Source organism: Leucopleurus acutus (genome assembly GCF_964270905.1).
Source record: "Leucopleurus acutus genome assembly, chromosome: 3".
NCBI classification, from domain to species: domain Eukaryota; kingdom Metazoa; phylum Chordata; class Mammalia; order Artiodactyla; family Delphinidae; genus Leucopleurus; species Leucopleurus acutus.
The window spans coordinates 19,393,901-19,419,026 of NC_139145.1; the positions used below are offsets into that span (position 1 = coordinate 19,393,901).

The 25,126-nt window shown below is 56.9% G+C and overlaps 1 protein-coding gene across 3 annotated transcripts; it reads left to right on the forward strand.

Annotated features, from left to right (window-relative positions):
- Positions 1-1,546: 1,546 nt before the first annotated feature.
- PDLIM7 (PDZ and LIM domain 7) lies at positions 1,547-17,274 on the forward strand. 3 transcript variants are annotated; one of them, XM_082835953.1, is made up of 13 exons: positions 1,547-1,608; positions 2,562-2,667; positions 6,415-6,566; positions 6,647-6,677; positions 7,142-7,260; positions 7,943-8,079; positions 8,241-8,277; positions 9,243-9,304; positions 9,451-9,688; positions 10,685-10,865; positions 16,454-16,574; positions 16,671-16,786; positions 16,942-17,274. In XM_082835953.1, exons 2-13 carry the CDS (start codon positions 2,572-2,574, stop codon positions 17,026-17,028), a joined length of 1,377 nt encoding a protein of 458 aa, XP_082692079.1. In that variant the 5' UTR covers positions 1,547-1,608; positions 2,562-2,571; the 3' UTR covers positions 17,029-17,274. The 3 variants fall into 3 exon arrangements, with proteins under 3 accessions (XP_082692079.1, XP_082692080.1, XP_082692081.1); XM_082835954.1 differs by lacking the exon at positions 7,142-7,260 and adding an exon at positions 7,664-7,680; XM_082835955.1 differs by lacking the exons at positions 9,243-9,304; positions 9,451-9,688; positions 10,685-10,865; ... (1 more) ...; positions 16,671-16,786; positions 16,942-17,274 and adding an exon at positions 8,484-8,689.
- Positions 17,275-25,126: the final 7,852 nt, after the last annotated feature.

Sequence of the window (25,126 nt, forward strand, 5' to 3'; positions counted from 1 at the left end):
TGGGACATGATGATTTGACATACCTAGTAGATATCCAAGGTTTGACAAGCTGTTGGATACTAGAGTCTGGGGCTCCTGGGGGAAGGCCAGAGCTGGACAGGTAAGTTGGGAATCTTTGGCATGTAGGTGTTATTGATAGCCACAGAACAGGATGGGGTCCCAGAGAGTGAATGTAGAGAGGAAACATCTGATGGCCACTTTGGGAAGTAAATGAGACGCTGCCAAAGGAGGTGGAGAAGGAGCAGTCAGTGGGGCAGGAGGAAGGCATGAAGCCATGGGGAAGAGGGAGTGCACCTGGACCAGAGCTGCTCCTAGACAGGGTAAGAGGAAAGCTGAGAAACCACCATTGATTTGATAACCTGGAAATCATTATAGACCTTTTGAAGAGGGAATTAATTCAGAGGACTGGTGGGGACAAGAGCCTGACTGGAGTGGGTTCAAGAGAGAACGGGAGGAAAGCAAGGGTGGCAGGGCGATAGACAACTCAAGAGGAATTTTACTCTCAAGGGGAGTAGAATAAAAGAGAGATAGCTGGAGAGGGATGTGGGATCAAGAGAGAATTTCTTTAAAGATGAGAACGCTTACATCGGTTTCTGTAGTGAGGGGGTGATGCAGAAGATGATGGTGGAGGGGGGAGAATAGCATGGGCCATGCCCTAAAAAGAGTTGAGGGGTGAACGCCTATTCGTCCACCCACACACTTCGGTCCCTGCTCAATTTCCCCCGCCGCCTGCGCTTAGCTGCCGGGGCTGAGCACTGGGGCAAAGTGGGGACGCTGACACCACCATTGGAGGCGCTGCACGCTCTGGAGCGGGATACCAGGACACAGCCCATCGCGACAGTCAGCGCTGAGCCGTGGTTGCAGGGCCACAGGCTGCTGACTGCCAGGGGTCGGGGGTAGGAGTAAGGGCAGGGCCCACAGGTCAGGATCGGGGCCGAGCCAAGGGCCCTTCCACCTCCGTCCGCTGCCATTATTTTCTGCCTTCAGTGGAGTGTTCTGCAAACTTAACTTCAAGCTCCCCTGTGTCCTCCTCCACTAACCCCACCTCGAGGTACCCCCCCCCACAACTCTCTACCAAATCCGTCCGATTTAGAAATTCTGGAACCGCCAATGGCTGTGCCTTACGCCAAACTGTGCCTATCTTCACGGCGGCCCTGAGAGGCGAGTATTATTGTCCCATTTTTCCGAGTTGGAAACTAAGGTTCAGAGATGACTGAGGTCCAGATCTGTCTGGTTTCCAAGGCGGCTTTCCTTTCATTCCTCCAACGGGAGGCGCAAGGGGCCAGGAGAACGGCGGCTCGGGCTCCGGGGCGAGGAAGGTGTCCAGCAGCCCAGTCCCCGCCCAGGCCCCGTCCAAGCCCCGAGGACCGTGTCTTACAGCTCAAAGCGAGATGGGACTTCGTGATTGGGCGGAGCGGAAGGATTGGGTGGGGCTTCCCACCGCCCGAGAGGCCGTGACTCTGACAGGGGCGTGGTATCTGGCTCCGCCCCCTTACGCGGGCTCAAAGCGGACGACGGCCACGGGGGCGGGGTCAGAACTCGGGCGGCGGATCCCAACGCTGCTCTTTGGAGATCGCCGGCGAGCAGCGCCCCGGCGGGGCCGGGCAGGTACATGCGACAGCGCGGGGCGTCTCGGGCAGGACCAGGCGGGTAGCAGAGGCCTACTGGGGACCACAGAGGGTACTGGGGGTCTTAGCCAGCTCTGCGCTTCCTCCGGTGGGCCGGAGCCCCTACCCCCGCCCCCGCCTTCCTGCGGCAAAGCCGGCTGCGGCGGGGCTGATTGGCGCCTGCGCCGCTCCCTACTCCCCGGACTCGGCCAGTGCATGGGGCCCGGGCGGGAGAAACTGAGTCACGTCTGGATGGTAGCAGGCCTGTGTGGGAGGCACCACCCCCACTGAGCTCCACGATGAATCCCCTTCCTGGCCACGCTTTGGAGTCCCAGCCCCCACCAGCCTCCGCAGGGGCCGCGCCCCCGCGCAGTCCCCCCCAGCGCCCAGGGGTCCCGCCCTGGCTCCCAGCAGCTACGACTGGGCCTGGAATGGCTAGGACCCGCTCCAGCCGCCTCCCTCCCCACCCCTCCCCCTCGCGTCCGAAGCCCCTGTGTGCTCCCTCCGCTGGCTCTCCGCACAGTGTCAGCTTACATGCCTTATATAGTCCGAGCAGGCTCCAGTCGAGGCCTGCCTGCCGGGACCTGGGGGCGGGGGAGAGGAGCGCCGGCCCCGGACTGGCCTTGCCGTCCAGTCCGAGGCTCAAGGTTGGCTTGGGAGGAGGCCGTGCCAAATTAGCCCTGCGATCCACTCCTGGATGAGAGGAACCTCAAGACTGGATGCGGGCTCCCCTCACCCTCCCAGTTCCTTAGGGAAGGGGGGTTGCCCCTGTCTTTCTAAAGTGAGGTCTGCCAGCTAGTAGCCCAGCCAAACCTAACAAGGTGCCCGCCTATCCTCCCCCTGGGTGTGCTCAGCGTCTGCCCGTGCCTGCCTGGCACTAGTCCGAGGCTGGTGTCCTGTGATGGGCCTGCCTGTGCACCCACTATGCATCACTCACCTTTTCTCTCCTCTCAGGAGCGGCACCATGGATTCCTTCAAGGTGGTGCTAGAGGGGCCAGCACCTTGGGGCTTCCGGCTGCAGGGGGGCAAGGACTTCAATGTGCCCCTCTCCATCTCCCGGGTGAGCCTAGGTTGAGGCAGGGGCTCCTTCAGGAATCTTTGGGTGCTCAGATCTCCAGTGAGTGATGGGAGGCGTCTGAGCAGGAGTGAGCTGAGGCCAGTAGGCCAGGAGGTGTCCAGGTCCAGAGATGTGGGCTCCTGCCACAAGGACTGCCAACTAGGCAGATACTAGGAAAGGAGCTCCCACACTTCCACAGCACTGCACTGTACCTGATGCCAGTCCACGAAGCTCCTGGGGCCACCTTCGAGGCTCAGGGAGATGCCATTTCTGGAGGAGGGGAGCCTCAGGTCTCCAGGAAGGGCCTAAGCTGCTTCAGGGAGCAATGCTTGGAGCTGGACCCCAGGCAGGGCACTCTGACTGCAGGATCTCACTCCATCCTCATTGCCACCCAAGGAATAGCAACTGTCATCCTGTTTATCCAGTTGAGATAACTTGGAGAGGTGAAGGGGCTCCTTCAGCGATTCCATGGCAAAGCAGGGATTGGAATTCAGGCACAGGGATGGCCTGTAGTTTTTGTGGGTGGGTGGGTGGGTTGCCTCTCCCCAGCCTATGTGAGGACCTTTATCCCAGCCACTGGTCCCATTCAGGATGCAGTGGCCTTTGACCCCAAGCAGGGGTTAGGACCAGGCTCTAGGGCTGTGACTTCAGCTCCCAAGAGCCTGTTCTGGTGGGGGTGGAGCTGAGGGCTGGCTCCTCCCTATGGCAGGGGGATTGCCTTATAAGCCCAAGAATGCAGTCCCATGCTGGGATGGCCAACTGGTGGCTGGAGTCTGCAGAGCTGGAAAAAAGCTGGCCTAGGCCTGGACCCCTGAACCGCATGAGTGGGCCCCTCAGCTGATCACCACCAGGCTGTGGCTCCAGCTGTGGGGTCAGTTGTGGGACATAGAACAAACTGCCTGCACTGAGAGCACGAGGCCAGCCCTTGGGTTGGTGTCTCTGACTGTGGCCTGGGGGTCAGGAGGGGGTGGGGACTTCCTGTCACCATATCCGCTTGTCCAGAGAGGCCCACCCAGGCTCCTGGTGGGCAGGCAGCTATTGGCAGAAAGCCCAGGGCAAGCACAGCCTGGAGGGGGCCAGAGGGCCCAGCTAGAGGGGGCCCCAAGGCAGTCTGTCAGAGTTGGGCTTGGTGGCCAGGGCAGGCAGGCAGTCACTGTTCCCAGGGACCCTTCCACAGGGTTCCCTGGAAGCTGCCCTACCAGCAAGGTAGCCAAGGGCAGTGGTGTCCCTACCACATACACCTATCCCACACCCAGTTCTCAAGCCTTGCCAGCCCTGGAAACCTACCCTATACTCCCCTCCCTGGGAAAGTGCTGGCCAGTGTGGCTGGGGCCTTGGCTGACCTCTGAGCCTCAGTTTCTTCATTGGTGAGGATGGGCAACAAAGTAGCCTAAGGGGTGGACTTTCAGATGTGGCCTGTTGGGGGCAGTCTGAGCCCAGGCTTCCTTGTCAGCAGCCCCAGCATGTGGGTGGGGCCACTAGCCGAGCCCATCCCTGGATTTGGACCTAGGCTCTGGTGGGTGGGTGTGTGGGGTGGTCTTTTCTGAGCTGGGCTGGCACCCTTTCTCTCCCCTGACCCCAGCATGGAGTGGGGCAGGGAGGGGCTAGGGCTGGCTGTAGGCCCGGGCCTGGGAGATGAGGTAATGTCTGGGACTTGGGGGTTGGGCTGCTCAGTGGAGCCCTCAGGCTGACTCACCCCCTACTCCATGCAGTGTCCAGCCCCCTGGCTTTTCCCCTCCTTGGTCCCTTGGGCCCTCTTGCTTCTCTCTCCAGACACACCCCGCCCCCCCTGCCCCCCCCCATTCTGCTTCTGTCTCCACCTTTCTGATCACTCCCCTATCCCTCCTGTGCTTCCTATCCTCCTCACTCGAGAGAAGGAAGTAGTCCCCAGCTCCCCAGCTCCTCTCTGGGAGCCAACTGCTCCTGCTCAACCTGAGACCCCCACCTCAGGCTTAGCCCACACCTCCCAGGAGCCAGCCAGTGTGGGTAGGGAGTGGCCAGACCAGGTTTCCCGTCTACTGACTCACCACGACCTTGAGTAAGTCACTTCCTTGCAAGGGCGTCACTTCCCCATGCCCATTATAAGGGGTTGGATTGGACTAGAGGTAAGTAGGGGATCCAAGCCCTAAACCCAGCTAGGAGGTCAGGGGGTCTTTCCAGCCAGAGGGCTGACCTCTGAGTTGGGCCCCAGCTCTCAGCAGAGATGGCCTGGTAGGGTGGGGCCTTAGGGTCAGGGTCCTGGCCTTGCCTCTTGAGTTGCTAGCTGGGTAACTTGAAGCAAGTTACTTAACCTCTCTGTTTTTCCATGTGTAAAATAGGTATATTCCCAGACTCTACTCCACAGGGTTGTTGACGGATTCAGTGTGTGGCAGTACTAGGTACTCAATAAGCGTAAGCTGCTATTACCATTTAGCAGGTGAAGAAAGGGCCACCCAGCTGTCTTACCCTTCTAACTTCCCAAGCATGAAATAGAGCCATCAAACCCAGTTCTCCCTTCTTTCCCTAGTGCCATTACTCTCTGCATCTGGTCCCTCTGCCATCTCTCTGGAACCCCTTATCTCCTCTCTCTGCCTCAACTGAGTCTGAGCATCAGCCTACCTGATGAGCCTCATGGGGCCACAGACAGCCTGTACCCCTCAAATCTCACTGTGAATTTGCCTCCCAGCACTTCCCCACAAGCCTGCTCAATGCCAGGCCCCTTGCCAGATGGCCAGGCAGCCCTGTGGGCTTAGACTTATGAACAGCAGTGCCACTCCTGCCTGTGTTGCTGCCACTAGGCTAGAGGGCTGGGAGGGCCCAGTGGGGTTCTTCAGGGTCACCTCTATCTGGACCCTGGCAAATACCCCACCCTGGGCCTTAAAACTGCTGTTGGTTCCTCCCAATCTCAAGACCAAATCCTGGTTCCTTCCAGCATTTGAGGCCGTCGTAAATAGCTGGACTCTCTCACACCATAGGCAGCCCATCCCACTCTCCTTTCGCCAAAGCCCACCACTTCCCAGAAGTCATCCTGATGGTTTCAGCTCATGTTGGTGGTGACCATTCCTTCCAGCCTAGTATTGCTTCTCATTTGCCATGGGAACCAGGGATTCACAACTCAGAGCCTGAAGGATTGGAGGCAGAGGGTGATGTGGCAGTTGAGGGCTTGGGGGTGACATCCATATTTATTTACAACCTATGAAGCCCCGGCTGACATTTTGGACCCCATTCAGTCACACTGATCACCGGGAACCTAGAGGTGAGGGGGCCTATTCCTGGTGCTTGAAGTGTTCCAGTAGATCCCTGACGATGGCTCCAGGACAGGGTGCTAGGAATGTAAGAGGTCAATGAGAGCACCCAACAGTGCTCAGGGAGGTACATGCCACACGCACAAGCCAGAGGGCATGTCTGGTGGGTGGAATGGCCTGGGCGAGAGGCCAGCAGGGGCCTCAAAAGGCTGTGGCTGGAGCTGAGAAGCTTGGGTTTTAGCCTGAAGGTGGCTGCTTGTTGATGTCAGCAGTTTCTGGACTGTGGGGAGGGTCCCTGGAGGTGAATGAATAAATAAGCAGGGTGATTGGGGCGGTGGTGAAGCTCAGGTGAGCCCCACCCCCTTCCAGATGGCTTTAGTATGCAGCAGCTGCCCAGAAATATGTTGAATGAAGAGGCCTCTGGGTTCTGCACGTGGGGCAGCTAAGGAAAGGCAGGGTTGGCTGCTGTTGGCCTGAGTTTGGCCTGCAGAGCCTTGGGCCTCGACGATCCTCTGTCTCTCCATAGCTCACTCCTGGAGGTAAAGCTGCACAGGCCGGCGTGGCCGTGGGCGACTGGGTGCTGAGTATCGATGGTGAGAATGCGGGAGGCCTCACACACATCGAAGCCCAGAACAAGATCCGTGCCTGTGGGGAGTGCCTCAGCCTGGGTCTCAGCAGGTATGCGGGCGCTGAGCAGGCCTGGCAGGTGGGCATGCCATTGGGGCTGCCCATCAACACCCCTTTCCCTTCTCTTTTAGGGCCCAGCCGCCTCAGAGCAAACCGCAGAAGGTATGTGAGGGGCTTGGGACATCTGGGTGGCAGGCGGGGTGGGATTGGACGTCCGGGCTGAACTGCCCTCCCTGGTGCAGCCTTGGTACCCCCATCCCTGGCTGGGAGTAGAGGGTGGAGGCCAGAGCTGGGGAGTCTGGGGACTGGGAGTTGGGCCGGGGGCTGCCGCACGGTCAGGGTACCACGCGTATCTGCCTGTCTGTCCGTCTGCCTGTCTGCCTCCCGCCGGCCTGTGCTGCAAGCTGCACTAGTCCGCCCTCGCCCTCGGGCCGCGTGGGCTGAGATCATCGCTCCCAAATGGGCCCCTTGAAACCCTTGAAACCCGAGTCGCCCCTTCCCCGTAGCCTCAGGCCAGATGTGTGGGGGTGGGGCTGGAGCGCCGCAGTCCTCTCCGCGCCAGGGGGGCACCCCACTCTAGCCAGGTCCCCGCCCCTGCCCGCCCTGCCCGCTCTGTCTCCGCCCAGGCCCTGGCCCCAGCCGCGGACCCCCCGCGGTACACCTTTGCACCCAGCGCCTCCCTCAACAAGACGGCCCGGCCCTTCGGGGCCCCCCAGCCCGCTGACAGCGCCCCGCAGCAGAATGGGTACGTCCACCCTGCCCGCCCACATCCCTCCTGCCCGCCCACCGCCCACGCCATCTGTCCACAACCCCACGCCCGCCCGCTGCCCGCTGCTGCTCAGTCTGCGCTGTGCCCCAGCCCGGCCGGAACCGTGCGGCAGCGACCCCTGGCGGCCAGGGCGGGGACTGCAGGCACAGGGCCCCACCGAGGGTGTGGCTCCTGCCTGGGCACTGTCCTCCTGGAGGCTCTGAACGAGGCAGCGCTCCCTCGCTGGTGGCCTGGGGTTGGGGTTTAGTGTCGGGCCGTCTGAGCCCTAGACGCTCAGTGCAGCCTTGCCTCAAGCTATTCTGACCCCATGTCGTCTTTCTTCCTCCCCTTGTCTATTTCTTTGTCCCTTTATCTGTCCATGTGTCTATTTCCTTCACAGGTGCAGACCCCTGACAAGTCAGTGAGCCCCCTCTGCCTGTCCCTCTCTTTCTTCCTTTTGGCACTCTGGGTGGTGGCCCCTCCCCACCCTGGCTGCCCTACTCTCACCTTGATTGCCCTCCTCCCCTCTCACTTACCTATCCAACCTCCCACCCAGCAGGGCCCTGGCCTTGCCCTTCCCCACTCTGCCATCACCATAGCCCACATGTACCAAATCTGGGGAGGGGCTGCCCCCACTGCCCACCCCAGCATGAGGTTCTGAGCCACACCCTCCCCACAGACAGCCGCTCCGACCGCTGGTCCCAGACGCCAGCAAGCAGCGGCTGATGGAGGACACGGAGGACTGGCGGCCGAGGCCTGGGACAGGCCAGTCCCGTTCCTTCCGCATTCTCGCCCACCTCACGGGCACCGAGTTCAGTAAGTGCCATCCCAGGGCAGGGCAGACTCTCTTCCTGGCCCCCAACCCGGGCCTGGGCTTAGCTGGAGCCTGCTCCGGCACCCCGTGACCCTCTGCCAGGGCTCAGGGCTGGGGTGGCCTTCTGTCTGCTCTTGGTCAATGCCTGCCTCTGCCCTCTCAGTGCAAGACCCGGATGAGGAGCATCTGAAGAAATCAAGGTAACAGGACGAGCTCCAGCCCCTCTTTCTCACTTCCTGCCTCTCCCATTCCACCCACCATCCTGTGTCTGCTCCTGGCCATCCCTAGCCAGGCTTCTCCATTCTCCTTCCTTTCTTCAGTCCTCCTTCCCTTCCTCCCTTCCTCCCTTCCTCCCTTCCATCTCTCCTTCCTTCCACTTTCTCCTCCTTCTCTCTCTGCCCCTCAGGGAAAAGTATGTCCTGGAGCTGCAGAGCCCACGCTACACCCGCCTCCGGGACTGGCACCACCAGCGCTCTGCCCACGTGCTCAACGTGCAGTCGTAGCCTGGCCCTCGCCGGCCGGCTGCCCTCTCTGCCTCTCTCTTTCTGTTCCTCCTCCCAGGCACCCCCCCCCTTGGTGCCTCCAGCTTCTGCCTACCTCACCCCTCCCTTTCCTGCCCCTGGACTGAGCCTCCTACTGGCCTGGCCTCGGCTGCCCTCCTGGCACAGGGCCCGGCTCCATCTGACACTGTCTTCACTCTTTGCCCTATGGTACTGCTGTCTGCCAGGTCTGTGCTGGCTTAGGCATGAAAATAAACATGCTCGGCCCTGCTTTTTCTGCCTCTGTCTTCTATCTTTGTAGGCTTGGTTTGCATTTGGGGTAAGGGGGTGTTAGATGGATAAGATCCAGTATGGGCCCTGCCAGTTTGGGTCTCAGTGGGTGGGGGTACCCAGAAAAGGGGGCCTTGCCATCAGAAGGAGACCCAAGAGTTGCCCCAGAAGTGAGAGCCTTGCTCCACCTCCCAGCCCTGTGCCACAGACCAGCCAGCTGGAACCTGGCTAGGAGAAGCTGCCCTACCCATCCCTACCCCAGTGGGACCTGGAGTCCAACCCAGCAGCTCTCATGCACCCACACATCTCCCATGGGGCCAGCAGGACCAAGGTTGGGGGGTGGAGCCATGCCAGGAGCCTTAGCCGTGCAGGGCCTTGAATGGCAGATCTTACAGCCAGGTGCCCAGGACAGAAGCCCCAGCCCCAGCTTCAGCTACACCCCAGGAACCCTGGCCTGGTGAGAGAGAGTGGGCTCGGGCCTGGGGAAGGGTGGGTAGCCTCCAGAGGCATGGGGGTGGGCCCCTCCAAGCTGCCCCGGGGTCTCCCCACGGTCCTGTGGCGTCCCTGGGCACCCCCCTGGAGTCACTTTCCTGGCCTTGGCAGGCCCTACCACCCCCAGCCCCACCAGCCGCCCGCCCTGGGCTGTGGACCCTGCATTCGCCGAGCGCTACGCCCCTGACAAGACCAGCACGGTGCTGACCCGGCACACCCAGCCAGCCACACCCACGCCCATGCAGAACCGCACCTCCATTGTGCAAGCTGCCGCTGGAGGGGGCCCTGGAGGCGGCAGTGGCAGCAATGGCAAGACTCCCGTGTGCCACCAGTGCCACAAGGTCATCCGGTGGGTGGCCCTGTTCCTTTCCTACCGTGGTCTTTCCTGACCTCAAGTCCAGCCCTGGTGTCTTTCTGATCTCTGCTCCCCATATATCTCCCCACTCATCTCAGCCGCCCCTGCGGGAGGATGAGGATTCGGTTCCCTATTGGAGTGAGGGTAGGGACCTGGGCTGGTTCCTCAGGTTCTGAATCCCGCACTCCTTACCCGCAGCCCACCCGTCATTAGCCTCTGTTCAGCAGTTGCCCTGGTGAAATGGAGGAAGTGCCAATGACACAGCCAAGCTGCAGCCCTAGACTTGCTGCTCTCTGGGCAAAGAAGGGCCTCCCCTTCCCAGTCCCTCTGCCTCTCTCCTTCCTGCTCACTCGGTCTCTCTCTGCTAAGCCTCTGAAGTCCCTCCCTCTCTGCACTGCTCCCCGGGGCCCAGCAGAGTCACACAGCCCCCCAGAATCAGTGTGACAGTGTGCCTTCGTAGTTCTCATCCCAGGCCCTGCACTGCTCTAGATTCCTGTCAGCTCTTAGGTTCTGTGAAGCACCCCCTCCTTCAGACATCCCCATTTCTCTGGGACCTGCAGGGCCCTCCCCAGGCCAGATGGAACAGGCAAGCAGGACAGGGTGGGCACCAGGCTCAGCTCAAGTGCCCACTGGTCTTCAGGGCTCACGGGCACTCCAGGCGTCCTGCCCCCCCTCCCAGGGCACCAATTCCCTGGGTTCAACTTATTAGGCCCAAATCAGCAGCTCTCACCCAGTGTAACCTTCCTCCTTTTCCAACACTGCCCCTCTCCCTCATCTCCTGTCATCAAAACAGTGCAGCTTTGTCTCTCTTGCTGTGTGACCTTGGGCAAGTCACCTCCCAAGCCTGTTTCTCCCCTATTTGGAGATGGAGAGAATGAACTTTTCCTTCAAGGCTTCATAGTAGGTTTTGGGTAAACCCCATGGGGTTCTAGCCAGGAACCCCGACTTCGTTTGCATCCATTCCTGCTCACTGCCCTTGCCTCCCGCCAGGGGCCGCTACCTGGTGGCGCTGGGCCACGCATACCACCCGGAGGAGTTTGTGTGCAGTCAGTGTGGGAAGGTCCTGGAAGAGGGTGGCTTCTTCGAGGAAAAGGGCGCCATCTTCTGCCCGCCCTGCTATGACGTGCGCTATGCACCCAGCTGTGCCAAATGCAAGAAGAAGATCACTGGCGTGAGTGGGGCTGGTGGGTGGCTGGGAAGGCAAGTCTGACCCTTGAGTGTTGAGGAGTGTTGTTGAGCAACTCCTGAGCCTGGGAGCTCTCCCTGCAGGAGCCTATTGGAACCTTACCAGCCTAACAGTCGGGCTGCTTTATTGACCTTACTTTTCATTAATCAGGATCCTCTTAAAAATGACCTAAATCCCACTCAAAAGGGCTCAAGCAAGAGAGTGTTGGCGCAAATAATCAGAAAGGCTGAGGGGTGCTAACTTCAGGCCCAGCTGAATGCGTATCCCGGGGTCATCAGGAGTCTTTCTACTACTTGCCTCTGGTTTCATCTTTGTTGGCTTAGTTCCCAGCATGCTTTTCCCTAGAAAGCGGCAAAGATGGTGCCACAGTGGCTCCAGGGTTACATCTCCCCAGGTTAGCACCACAAAGTGAAAGAGAGCATCTCTGTGCCAGTTGATGTATAAAGAGTCCCAGTGCTGATACCCATCTCTGAACCAAGCCCCATGACTCTAATTGGCCAGGCCTGGGTGACACCCCCTCCTGGAGTGGGGTCTGGTGGCCTTGCCTGAACCACAGGACTGGTTCCTTGAAAATAAAACCAGGATGACATTACCCAAAGAAGGGAGGTAAGTGCTAATCAGGCCAAAACAAGAGATGGCTGCTGTGTGGGGATTGCATTCAGCTTCGGTAATAGAAAACCCCACTACAGAGGTTGAAACAGAAGGAGTAATATTTACTTCAATCACAAGAATTCCAGGGGTGGAATAGCAGCTCAAGGATGCCTTTAGGCTTTTCCTCTTTTTAAGTTCCGAAACCCTTAGCATGTAGATCTTTGTCCTCAAGTGTATTGTATCATGGTTGGGGCAGATGCTTTCTTTTAATGAGGTTTTGCCTTTTGACTCTGGGAGAAAAACCAGGAACTTGAATCCTTATCTCAGTTGTTGGAATTGTTATCCTGTGAGCACCTGGACCATGGGGGAAGCTGGCAAATCCAGTATTTTAGCTTCTGTCCTCTGTAAGGGAGAAAGGCAAAAGAGAAGGGGGTTGTGACAGGCTTTTGGGAGGCTAATGCACCGTGTCTGCCGCCCCTAGTACATATGAAAACGGAAACTCTGAAAGATGACTTGATGGGCTTGAAGGACACAGGACTATTGATTTGCAAAGCCAGAAATTTAGGCTCAAAAACTTGTGATTCAAAATCCTCTTCTCCTCGCTGAGGCTAAATATGCAGCATAGCCTGGCCTGGTCTCCGGCAGGGCAACCTAGCTGCCACCCAGAGCTGGGCTTGGGACTTGAGTCAGCACAGGTCATGGGTTAAGAGTGATGCACTATCTACCTTCTCCCATTCGTTCTCTTTACTGAGTGTGGGCAGTATGCCCCACGCTAGGGACACCTCGTGAAGAGACAGGCGTGGCCCTGCCCCCAGGAGCTCACACAGAGGAAGGGGACTCTGAGGGTGTCAGGGGCTCAGCAGCCTGAGGAAAGGGGAGCATAACAGGCAGGGTAACAAGTTGAGGGGGTTTCAGTTGTACCTGTATGGAAACTGAAGTCCAGAGAGAGGCAGAAATTGCCCAAGGCTGCAGAGCATGAGGGCCGAGCCAGAGCAGCCCCAGGCACTGCTGACTTTCAGCTTGGGCTCTTCTCGCCGTTCACGCTTCTCCCCAGTTCTGGATTCATAGGCAGAGCTTCCAGATGTGGCTAGAGAGCTCTGTAGTGATGGTCATGTTAGTGATGATTACCTTGACCGCAAGTGATAGAAAAAATAATGGCGGCTATTACTTACCTAAGAAAGTCCAGAGGTGGGCAATCTGGGACTTGTAGGCAGATCCAGGCTCCTGGATCTTGTTTCTCGGACATTCTCAACATTGGCTTACTTACCACTTGTAGTCCAAGATGCCGCTTGAGCTTCAGGCAAAATTTCCACGTTCCAACCAGCAGGATGTTGGAATGAGAAGAAGGCTCTTGGGAGCCATCTTTAGAAGATGCTGCCACCCAACCCTTCCGCTTCCATCCCATTGCCCAGAACTCAATCGCATAACCACACTGAGCTGCAAGGGAGGCTGAGAAATATAGTCTGGTATAGATATGTGCCCAGCAAAAAATGGGGGTTCCATCAGTAGACTGGAAGGGAAGAAAGGATATTATCACAGTCTTGTGTTGTGGGTAATTTACTATGCGTAGGCATCCAACTAATCGTACTACGAAGTCAGTTTGATTATTCTCATCTTACAGATGAGGAAATTTTGCCCAAGATCACAGTAATTTCTCCACCAGCCTAGGCCATACCCTGTTGGACTGTTCTAGCGGAACGGGTTGGATCCCAGGACCTTTCTTAAGCTGGCATCTGGGTTTGTTTCCCACAGATCAAGGCCCTGCTGTTCGCTGATGGCCCTGCCTGTGTTGCATGGCACTCTTGTCCCTCCCTGCCCCAGTTTTGGGTGGGCAGGGTTATCACCCAGGCCACAGATGAGGAGGCAAGGCTCACAGAGCCTGACTGGCTCCTGGGTCCTAGAGTAAGCCCAGAGTAAGGTGGCAAGCCCTGCTCCTGCCCCAGCCCAGGCCAGTGGTTCCACAGTGTGGCCCAAGGGCCCTCAGCTTCCCCTCTTGCAGGGACTCCAGGGCCTGACAGACCCCGGGAAGCTCCTGCCTCACCCTCGCATGGGGCAGAAAGCTAACCTTCCCAATTTACCACGCGCTTTGGGCTCTCCCTGTGCCTGGTGCTTGGGACTATGCCTGCTCTCGGAGCTCAGAGTGGAGCGTGGGGAGAGAAACACAGGACAATCAGGTTGTTTCAGCAGAGTTGGAGGGGACACATTAGAGGGGACCTGTCCCCTGGTCTGGGGACCCTCTGGAACACTATGCTCTCAAGGCTCACCACTCACCACCAGCCCCCCTCACTCTATGCTCCAGCCACATGCACTTCTCCATTTTGCCAGTGTGCTGTTCCCTTCACCACAGGACCTTTGCACAGGCTGTTCTCTGCTAGGAATACTCTTTAGCACTCTCTTTACCTCATTTCTTCTCATCCGGGACAAATAGCACTTCCTCAGGGGTACTTTCCCTGATACCCACCCTCCCCACCAGCCCAGGCTCCCTACTGTTTGCTCACTACCTTCCAGTCCTGTTGTCCCATCTCTTCCGCAGGGTGCACTTCATGGGTTGGGACCAGGGCTGTTTTGCTCACACATTATGCTGTGCCCAATATATAGGAAGTGGTCAATTAACACTTGAAGGAGTGGATGGAAGTGGCCTCTAAGCTGAACTTAAAACATGAGTAGTAATTAGCTTGGAGAAGGATCAGGGGAAAGTGCTCCAAGAGGAGGGAAGAGCTGTGTCACAAGGAAACACACAGGGAGGGTGTGAGATGAGGCGGAAGAGGGGGGCAGGGGCCGTGTTAGAAGTTCAGAGCTGGGGACTTCTGAGGTCAGGTGTGCCTGGCAAGCTTCCCTGGGGCAGAGGGAGACAGCTAGAGGAGGAGAACTGAGCTGCTGGCCCTGGGTCAGCATGGTGGGATGGGAGAGGCAGATAGATTTAGGAAGCTTTGGGCATGAGACAGGGAACACTGGCTCACGGGTTCTTCTGGATACTGGCAGAGACCTGCCTCCCTGCCCATGTTCCCACTGGACCCAGCTCTGGGCTCCCCATGCTCCTGCCAAGACCCTGTTCTGTGGGCTCACAGCCAAGTTCCTTCCCCCAACCCTTTGTCTTTTCCTTACAAAGAGGCAACACCAGGCAGTGGGAAGGGCCAGCTTTGTAGCGAGCCAGACTTGGGCTCAAAACACATTTCCACCATCTATTGGCTGTATGACCTGGGGCAAGTCACTTTCTCTGGGCCTCACTAAAATGGGGGTGGCAGTAACTTCCTGGCCAGGGTGGTTGAGAGGTATATGTGAGATGTGACAAATTTTTTTTTTTTTTTTGGCCACTCCACACAGCTTGTGGGATTTTAGTTCCCCGACCAGGGATCGAACCTGGACCCTCAGCAGTGAGAGCATGGAGTCCTAACCACTGGACTGCCAGGGAATTCCTGTGACAGATTTTATAGAGGTCACACGGGCCAGCTGAGAGTTAGGTGCTTCCCACGCTTATGTCTTGTCTTACTTGGTCCACACTTCATTTTTAAATTAATGGCCAACATTGAAAAACTGGATTTGACTTTAACACCTAGATTTCCACCTGAGCCTTCCAGGCGTTCCTGAATGAAGTGGTCAGCACCACCCCCGCAGGGAGAACAGGTGCTCTCCCGCAGCACAGTCCCCACCTGGCCTTGGCAGGTACTGGGTCTGGGACCCCTGGCTTTAGATGTGGGACTATCTTTACAACACCCCTGCAAAGCTGGGATTAGGCTCTCAGTTCAAAAGGGAAGGAGCCAAATGTAAAGAGAAGGTAAAGCTGTTGGGCAAGCCACACAGCTACGGTCTGGCTGAACTCAAAGATCTGATCCCCCCTCCGGGCTCCACATTGCCTTCTGCCTGCTCCGGATAGGAATGCTGCTGCCCTGGTTGGCCCGGGGGTCGCAGCCCCAGGGAGAGCTCAGCCCACCAGCAGCCTCTGCTTTGGCAGGCCTCCATTGGAGCAGGTTAACTCAACTCACGAGCACTTGTGATGCATACCCATGGACCAGGCACTGTTGGGATATACCTACTAACAGGACAGTTGGTATTTCATGCCCTCCTGGACCTTACACTGGATCAGGAAGAAGAGGGGGGTGGGGAGCAGACAATAAGCAATGACAAAATAGGTAAATTACCTGGTAGTATGTTATGGAAAAAAGGAAAGCGCTATTGGGAGTGTGGCTTTGGGAAGGCGGGTTGGCCTATGAACTGGTGGTATCAGAGTGGGCCTCATGGAGAAGGTGACCTTTGAGCAGAAACTTGAAGGAGGTGAGGGGTGGGCCTTGCAGGTATCTGGTGCAGAGCAGTCCAGGTAGAGGGGACAGCTGGTGTGCAGCCCCAAGACGGTTTGCCTGGTGTGTCAACCAGGGATGAGAGGCCATATGGGGAGAGCAGAGGGACAGAGGCCAGACTTGCTGGCCTCTGGGCCCTTCCCAGGGCTTTGGCTTTTGCTCAGAGAAATGTGGACTAGGCAGGAATTGGGGCAGAGAAGGATGTGGCCTGGCACAGGTTGATATCAGTCTGTAAGGGCAGAGGGAGGAGCACAGAAGCCAGTTTCATGCAGTCATCCAGGTCAGAGGTGCCCAAGGCTCACATCTCACATCAGGGAGGCTGTGAGAAGTGCTCAGAATCTGGACGCATCTTGAAGGTGGACCCAGCAGGATTTCCTGGTGGACCTGAAGTGAGGTGTGGGAGAAAGCAGGGAATTTGGTCCACGTGGATGGAGTTGCCATCAACTGAGATGGAGACAGCTGTGGGAATGCGAGAGGTATGGGGTGCAGAGATGGGGAGCTGAGCTTTAGACGTGGCGTGGTGGACAGCCACGGGGAGACCTCAGGGTTGGAGAAAGAAAGTAGCAGCAATGCGTGTGCAGACATAACATTTACCCTGAAAGAAAGAGGACCCAAGCCTGCTTTCCTGTGTCCCCGGCTCTGGAGAGGAGGGTGCTGAGCTGCCAAGTGACTGTCGCTTCCTCCCAGGAGATCATGCACGCCCTGAAGATGACCTGGCACGTGCATTGCTTCACCTGTGCGGCCTGCAAGACACCCATTCGGAATAGGGCCTTCTATATGGAGGAGGGGGCCCCCTACTGCGAGCGAGGTATCGGGTGGAACAGGCAAGGAGGCGGGGCTGGGTGAGGGGGCGGGGCGCGGCAGGGGAGAACCCAGGGGCCCCTTCCTCTCTGTGTGTCTCCAGACTATGAGAAGATGTTTGGCACAAAATGCCGAGGCTGTGACTTCAAGATCGATGCCGGGGACCGCTTCCTGGAGGCGCTGGGCTTCAGCTGGCACGATACATGCTTCGTGTGCGCGGTGAGTGCCCCTCCTCCGACTCAGGCCCCGCCCCCAGAGCCCTGTGTTCTTCACTAGCCTCCCTCCCACCCCTGCCTCTGGGATTCCGAAGAGGTTGGGAAGGGGCCTCTCTTGCCACCTCCAACCCCATGTAACTGGACCTTGGCTGTTCCCAGATATGTCAGATCAACCTGGAAGGAAAGACTTTCTACTCCAAGAAGGACAAGCCCCTTTGCAAGAGCCACGCCTTCTCCCACGTGTGAGCCCCTCCCACCCACTGCTGCCACCCTGCCCTGTCCAGCTGGAGGGGTTGCTGGTTCTGGAGTCATCGCCCCAGATTTCTGGGTAGGGCCAGCAAAATTTGCCCAACTCCGACTCTTGGCCTGAGCCTGCGGTTCCCCAAGCCCCTGCCCACCCGCTTCACCTCCCCCCACTCCCTCCACCACCTCCGCACACTGGTGCTGGCCTCACCGGCCCCTCTTCACGTCCAGTGCCACAATAAACCTATATCCAGCTGTGTCCAGCGTGCACTTCCCCCTACGCATCAAGAAAGGTGGGATCTGAGGCACGTAGCAGGGTGGAGATTAAGTTTTCCAGGGCTTACTGTCCTGGTGGTCCTGTGATGGGGACACGGAGGACGTTCAGTCAGCAGGAGGAGGCAAAGGGGAATCGCATGTGCTGGGCCCAGCACCCGCAGAAGTGGGGGGCACCTGGGCTGGCCTGGCGTGGAGGTCAGAGAAGAGGAGTTGAGGGGCATCCTCAGGGATGGGACATGGAAAACAGTACACCAGAGTGAGGGCCTAGAGGGACCTCTGCCATCTGTATGCTGCAGGCAAAGAAGGTGGGGCTGGAGAGGGCAGCCCTCTGGTCCTGGGAAGCCACAAGTGCCAGGACAAGGAGCCAGGACTGCTTCCTGAGGGCAAGGTGGCGGTGGGGAGATCAGGGCACAGAAGTGCTCAGATCTGTGTTGTAGAAAAAGCCCCGAGAGCCGTGAGTGGGGTGAACAGAAGGAGAGAGACTGGGAGGAGGGGCAGGACTCAGGGGAAGAGAAGAGCAACAAGCCAAAAGGCAGAGATGGGATCCAGTGACAGGTCCCAGGGAGCCCAGAGTGGAGACCTGGGATGAGAGGTGAGGAGAGGAAGGAAGGCAGGTTTGCTAGACATCTGGAGTATACCAGTCATTCCTCACATCATCTTACATGATCCTCCCGGCAACACTGTGAGGTGCCTGCAGTTATTCTCATTTTATAGATGAAAGCTTAGGAAACCTGACCAAAGTCGCACAGATGCTGAGCCATGAGCCAGACTAGAAGGCAGGCACGAAGCTGGCTGCACTGCCCTGGGACTGGCCGGCACTGAGTGCCATGCTCCAGGGAGGATCCTTCGGAAGCTTACTTCTGTCTGCTGCCTCAAAACCTGGAGGCTATGGTGGTGGCCCCATCTTTCCCTGGGGTCTCTTGCTTCCCACTGGTGCCCTCCACTACCCCAGGGAGACTGTCATTTCTCCTGTTCCAAGTTTGGACTGGAGAAGGACTGAGGAGAGGCCCCAAACTAGGCCAAGACAATTCAGTGCGCCCATGGCCACCTGTCCTCCAGGGCTCCCTTGGCATGAGGAACCTCAGCACATCTAAAGTTGTTGTCATTCTCAACAGATGCTTGGGCCTGTCCTCTTTAAGAGAAGAGAAGGGCCTCTCTGTTGTGTTCTCTCGAGGACCCCTGGAGCATGAGTGCAGGGCTTCCTGTGTTGTTGGGTTGGCCAAAAAGTTCATTCGGGTTTTTCCAATTTCATGATGTCTTGCCAGAGCCTAGAACAGTGCCTAGCACACAGTGGATGCCCAGTGAATGTTTGCTGAATGACTGAATGAGGTGCCTATGGGACATTTAGGAGACCAATTCAGGGAGCAGCAGAATATTCAAGTCTAGATTCACCTTGGATTCAATTTGGGAGTGAGTTTGGGGTAGTTATCACAGATACTTGTCTTTGATGCCCAGAGAGGGGCCCAGGCAGGTCACAACAGGAGTAAGGCAGGTAAGATGTCATTTTCTTTCAACATAGTTATCCCTGGCTTATTTTTTTTTAAGAATTTCTTGTTGCCTTTTTAAAAATATTTATTTTATTTTTTTTGGCTGCGTCGGGTCTTTAGTTGAGGCATGCAGGGTCTTCATTGAGGCATGCAGGATCTTTCATTGCGGCGTGGGCTCTTCGTTGTGGCGCACGGACTTCTCTCTAGTTGTGGCGTGCAGGTTTTCTCTCTCTAGTTGTGGCACGCGGGCTCCAGGGCGCGTGGGCTCTGTAGTTTGCGGCACACGGGCTCTCTCGTTGAGGCACGTGAGCTCAGTAGTTGTGGCACTCAGGCTTAGTTGCCCCGTGGCATGTGGGATTTTAGTTCCCTGACCAGGGATCAAACCCATGTCCCCTGCATTAGAAGGCGGATTCTTTACCACTGGACCACCAGGGAAGTCCCTAGACATCCTTGGCATATTAAATGCAGAGTATCTTTCACTTCCACAAAGAAATATACTCCCTCCCACTTCTCTTGAACCATGAAGCTCTCTCAGTCCATCCTTGGTTTCCATGGAGAGGGGTGGATGGTGAGTGCTGCTGGAAGCCGTCTGTGGGGGGCCTTCTGGGGGCAGCCCTGTGGGAATGCTGAGCTGTAGCCAGATCTGCCAGTTTACCAACAGCGTCCAGAGATTCAGACTTCTATGTGAAATTTGGTTTTTCAATGTTGGCAACTAAGTTAGATTTTTTTAAAATCCTATTAAAAAAAAAAAACATGGACCAAATCCAGTGTGAGGATGGCCAGGGCCGCAGCATAGAGAAGACATGAGAGATGGGGGAGTAGCAACATCACAGCACAGGGCAGAGAAAGCAGAAGCAGCTGCCAGAAGTGGAGGACCACAGCCTCTGGAGGGAGGGAGCTTGAGGCAGGGAAGCCCAGGCGGGAAAGGAGTGTTTCCAGAAGTCGCCAAGAGTGTCAACCAGGCAGGTAAGGCCGAGGAGTCCCCATGGCCTTTTGCAACAGGGTGAAGTTTGCCAGATCAGTTTAGCAGAGAGCTGGGGCCGATGCCAGGGTTGGAAGATCAAGGGGGAGGGTGTAGATGAGAGTGTAGACGGCTGTCTTAAGAGGCTTGGCTGTGGTGGGCCCAGAGGACCACTAGCAGTCGTGGTCAGCTGAGTAGCCAAGAGGGGTGGAGGAGGCAGCTTGGAGGCTCCTGCCAAGGGAAGGTGGTTGAAGAAATTGGAGGGCAGATGTAAAGGGAGAGTAGAGCAAAGAGCAGAGAGCTGGGGACTGAACCTCAGGAAAGCAGAGCTGGTCTGGATGGAAGTAAAAACAAGCATGGGCACCTGCTCTGAACAGCCACCTCTCTCTCTGCCGGAACCACAGAGCAATCTCTTAGATGTCATTTAATCATCAAAACATGCTTAAGAGAGATATCATTAAAGATATTCAGATGAGGGACCTGAACATCTGAGGGACTTTTCCCTCAGAGAGGGAAAGTGACCTGTCCAGAGCCACCCAGCCTGAATGGCCCGGGTCTGCTGCTCCATGGATCAAAGGCCAAGGTGCTCCCCCACGGCACCTCCAAGCACCCGCCCTCCCCAACACAGAACTGCAGGGATCACGGTGTTCTCAAGCTTGGGTGTGAGGCTATGCAGGTGGAGGCCAAGGGTACTGGGAAATGTCTTTGTACCGGGCATGGGAGGCCATTAGCACCCTTGGAGAGTGCAGTCCCCCCAGCCGAGGGGGCAGAGCCCTTGGCGGGGGGCTGAGTGGGCAACTGGAGAGACAGCAGGCCAGGGAGGGGCATTTTCCAGCCCTGAGCAGCTTGAGCTCATTGGAAGTCAGCAGGGAGACAGGCGGTGGAGTACAGGGTACACAGGCAGGAACTGATGATTCTGGTGCTGCCTTCTTGGTGCTGGGCCCCACCTGGGCCTTGGAACACTCACAGGGTACACAGAGTCCTGCTATAGGAAGGGAGCTGAGGCTACGGGCTAAAGGCCCCTGCCCCATGGCACACAGGGGCAGCAGCCAGGGCTGGGATTCGAACCTGAGTTGGCCTGAGTCCAAAGCCAAACCTGAGAGTGGAGGAAGGGCTCCTCCCCAACTGGGACCTAAAGTGGAGCAGGGTAGGGCATGTGGGGGTGACCCTAGGGTTCCAGGAGCTATGGTGGGGCAAGAAGAAGCTTGCTGGGAGCCTGCGGAGAACTCAGGAGGCTGGGGTCAGCCCTGGGAGACTGTGCAGTGGGGTCACTACAGAGTGGCCAGGGAGAGTCCCAAGACCAGCCTAGGTTCTCCCACTCAGGGCCCGGGAGCAGTAGAAGGTCAACTCAGCTTTCACCCATGTCCCTTGCCACTGACAAAAATGACTACTACTTGGAGACTAGGTCAACTAGGAAGGACCCTCAGCTGCATTTCAAACTAGTTTAAGCAAAAACAGGGATAGCCCAATGATTATAAAGAGACACGTTATTAAGAGGACTCAATGCTGCAATTCTTTACCTTCTTTCTCTCTTTTCTGTACTTCTATGTTCGCCTGTCAAAGAAAAAAAAAAAAGGGATAATCTGTCTCATTTAACTTAAAAGGTTAATGGCTTCAGACATAGCAGGATCCAGTACCCATGGATGTATATCAGGAGTCTCTGAGCCCCCGGGTCGCTGTCCGCACCCCCCACCCCCAGATCTCCCCCCACCTCCATTTCTCAGTTCTGCTTTTCTCAGTGCTGGCTTTATTCTCAGGCAACTCTCCCCATTATTAGCAAAGACGCCCCTCAGCCAGCTCCAGGCCCACATCCAGTGGGGCCAGCTCAGGGCTGGCTCCCATTGGACTGACTTGGGTCATGTGTCCATTCCTGAAGCAGTCACTGGTTCTGACCCACTGGCCTGAATCACATGCTCCCCTCTGGAGCCTGCAGTGGAAAATCAACTGGAAGACGGGCAGGGATGCCTGACCATGGACATCCACTGCACTGGGCAGACATCCTGCTCTCCACGCCTAGGATCCCTGCCCCCTGACTCCTTCCCTAGACCCCACAGCTGTAGCCTCAGGAGCTACTACCAAATTCCAGGCCAGCCCCTGGATGCAAAAATGGGGGTGCTAGAAGGGGAAGCAGGGAGGGTGTGTGCTATGCTGAAATGATGCAGGACAGACTGGGGTTCCCATACAGATTTTGCCACTCACCAGCTGTGTATTACAGGGCGAGTAACTGCCGCTCTCTGAACCTCGGTTTTCCCAGCCGTGAAATAGTAATAATGGCCAACCTGTCAATAGCACCTACTATGTGCAGTTGCCATTTTAAGCATTTTCTAGATACTTTTTAAAAATCCTCAAACAGGGTCTTCCCTGGTGGCGCAGTGGTTGAGAATCCACCTGCCAATGCAGGGACATGGGTTCGAGCCCCGGTCTGGGACGATCCCACATGCCACGGAGCAACTAAGCCCATACTCCACAACTACTGAATCTGCACTCTAGAGCCCGTGAGCCACAAGTACTGAGCCTGTGTGCCACAACTACTGAAGCTCGCAGGCCTAGAGCCCGTGCTCCACAATGAGAGAAGCCACCACAATGAGAAGCCCGCGCACTGCAACAAAGAGTAGCCCCCCCTCCCCGCTCACCGCAACTAGAGAAAGCCCATGCGCAGCAACAAAGACCCAGCACATCCAAAAATAAATAAATAAAATAAACAAATTAAAAAAAAACCCTCCTCAAACAGACCTTATGAGGTGGGTACCATCATTATCATCCCCATTTTATAGTGAGACAAGAAAGGCCAAGCAGAGTCTAAAGTCACACGGTAGTCTGTGCAGCTCAGGAGCAGAGCTAAGTGGTGAAAGTGGCTGGCCCCATGCCAGGGGCAAGACCTGGAAAGTGCTGGGAGCATTGTAATGATGAGAGGGCAAATTCTGAAGGTGTGCTTGGTAGGAACTTGCAGAGGGAGGGTGAGGGCAGAGAAGGCTCCACCAGCTGGTGCTGAAAAAGTCCTGAAACCTACATGTCAGCCTTGAAGCCTTCTCTGAGAGGTGTGGGGGAGTGCAGAGCAGGAAAGTGGGCGTGGGAGGGCGGGGCTGCAAGGAGGAAGGGGAAGGGGTTCTTGCTTCCTAAGCCTTCATCCAGTCATATCTTATCCTCACAACATGTTGTCAAAGAGGAAACTCAGAGAGGGAAAGCATTTTCCTCAAGGTCACACAGCAAGTGATCCAGCTTCTGGATCTGAATCCTCTCTCTTTCTTGGCTTTTCCACTCTGGGGACCCAGAAGCCATTGGACTAGGCTCCCAGTGCTGAGGGGGTGAGGGGCAGGGAGGAGCTGGAGATCTAGGAGTGGGAGAGACTTGAAGGGTGATCAGTGCTGGGAGTGGTAGACATGAAAGCCTGGTGGGAGGGCCTCCAAGGAGGCACCCAGCACCCACCCACCAAGGCTGAGTGTGTGGGTTTCAGGGGCAGCAGGTAGCTGATGGGAGGCAGATTTGCAGAAGAGGTAGTGATCATTGGTCACCCTGCTCCCACCGGTTGAGGAAACTGAGGACTACAACAGGGCCACTGAACTTGGCAATTTAGTGGTCTCTGGTGACCTTGGCCAGAGCAGTGCCAGGGAAATGCGGGAAGGAGACAGACTACAGATGTACAAATTATAGGATGATAATGATGTGGAGGGGTGAAGGGTAGGCTCCAAGGAGGGTGAGCAGGGAAACTTCTTGCTCCCCTGAAAATAGAGAAAACTGGGCATGGGGCATATGGGGACTCTGTACTATCTTTGTAATTTTTCTGTGAATTTCAAACTGTTCTAAAATTAAGTTTGTTTAAAAATATAGATGGCAAAGAGGTAAGAGTGGGTGTGGCTGGAGTTTGTAGGTGGCTGGGGGGAAGTAGGAATTTGAGGAAGGGAGAGCATGCAGGTAGGGCTTCTGTTTTTTGGATGTGAAATTGAGTGAGCAGGAGGCTGGGGAGGGGGCTTCGGGATGGGGAGATGAAAGGCATTCTGGGCTGGGAAAAGTCAAAGGAAGCAGGAAGGGACGAGGCTGGAGATCCCTCTACCTACCGCTCCCAGGCACCCCTCAGCCCTGCTGTGGGGTCTTCCTCCCTCCCCGGAAATCCTACTGACTCTGCCTGGGACTTGCTCCAAGTGGGGGCCGTGGAGAAACCAGGGGTCCATGGGCATAGTGGACGCAGAGAGTTCCCATGAAATGTATTGAGTTTTAAGAGGTTCTTCCCACCCCAAAGTGCTGGGACCCACTGCTGGAGATCAGTGCACACACTGCTCTCCTCCTCTTGGCCCAGCTGGTTACCCAACTCAGAACTCAGAGGCCCAGCCCCACCACCTCCCAGATTGGACCAGGTAAAGTTTGCTCAGGTTCTGTCACCTCCTCTGGGAAGACAGGGGTGGGAGGCTTTGTAGGTGGTGGTAAAGGCTTCTGAGAGCTGCAGAGGGTTTCAGGATTCCAGCTCAGACAGGAGCAGAGATGCTCCAGGAGGCCCTGGCAGTGGTGTCCACTTCCCCTCGAGGGACTCCTCTTAGGCCCCAGTGTTTTCTGTGTTCAGAGCTTTGGGAAATTAAGGTGCCAGGAAGCTGGCCCTGGAGTCTCCTTGGAGGAGCCCTGCCCTGAGAGTCTGGGGTTAGATTCCTCTGGGAGGCCTGAGGCTTGGGAGAGAAGGCAAAGGATCTCCTAGTCTAGCCCCACCTGAGAGGACTCAGGGGGCAGCTGGTAAGGGAGGGGTGCTCAGCATAGGGTAGGGCAGGGATGGGGTAGAGGTTGGCATTGTTGGGGTAAGGAGCTGAGAATGGTCTAGGAGGCAGGGATGGAGGGGTGTGGTTGGGAACAGGGATCAGAATGGGAATAGGGTAGGTTGGAAAGAGGAGGGTGCAGCTAGGGATGGGGTCTGATGAATGGGTAGTGGGTGTGTGCTAAGCATGGGGTTGGGAGTGGGGCTGGAGCTGGGAGGGGAAAGAAATGGGCTGGATTTGGAGATGAAGACAGCAGTGGACAGTGATGGGGATGGACTAGGAATGGGCCTTTCAGAGGTGGGGATGGGCTGCAGATGGGCCAGGGGTGGCTGGCACGGGAATTGGGTTGGGGCTGGAGGTTGGGATGGACCAGTGATAGGGGTGAAGCTGGGTGGAGATAAATTAAGGACGGAGTGGGGCTGGGCCGGATTGGAATGGAGTGGATTTGGGATTGGGACCGGGAGCTGGGAAGGAGAGGGATGAAGCTGGGCCTGGATAGGGATTGGAGAGGTGGGGACGGGGCTAGGTTTGTGGCTGGGGACACCACAGGTGAGAATTTGGGACACGGGAAGAATGGACCCGTGCAGATGGGTACACCCGCCCGGGCGCGGGGTGCAGTGACTGACGGCGAGGGGCGT

Bases quoted from the DNA above. Each gene is read 5' to 3' on its own strand.
- PDLIM7 (XM_082835953.1), top strand. From the start codon at position 2,572: ATGGATTCCTTCAAGGTGGTGCTAGAGGGGCCAGCACCTTGGGGCTTC. The intron at 2,668-6,414 runs GTGAGCCTAGGT...GTCTCTCCATAG, and splicing joins TGCCCCTCTCCATCTCCCGG to CTCACTCCTGGAGGTAAAGC. The intron at 10,866-16,453 runs GTGAGTGGGGCT...GCTTCCTCCCAG, and splicing joins GCAAGAAGAAGATCACTGGC to GAGATCATGCACGCCCTGAA.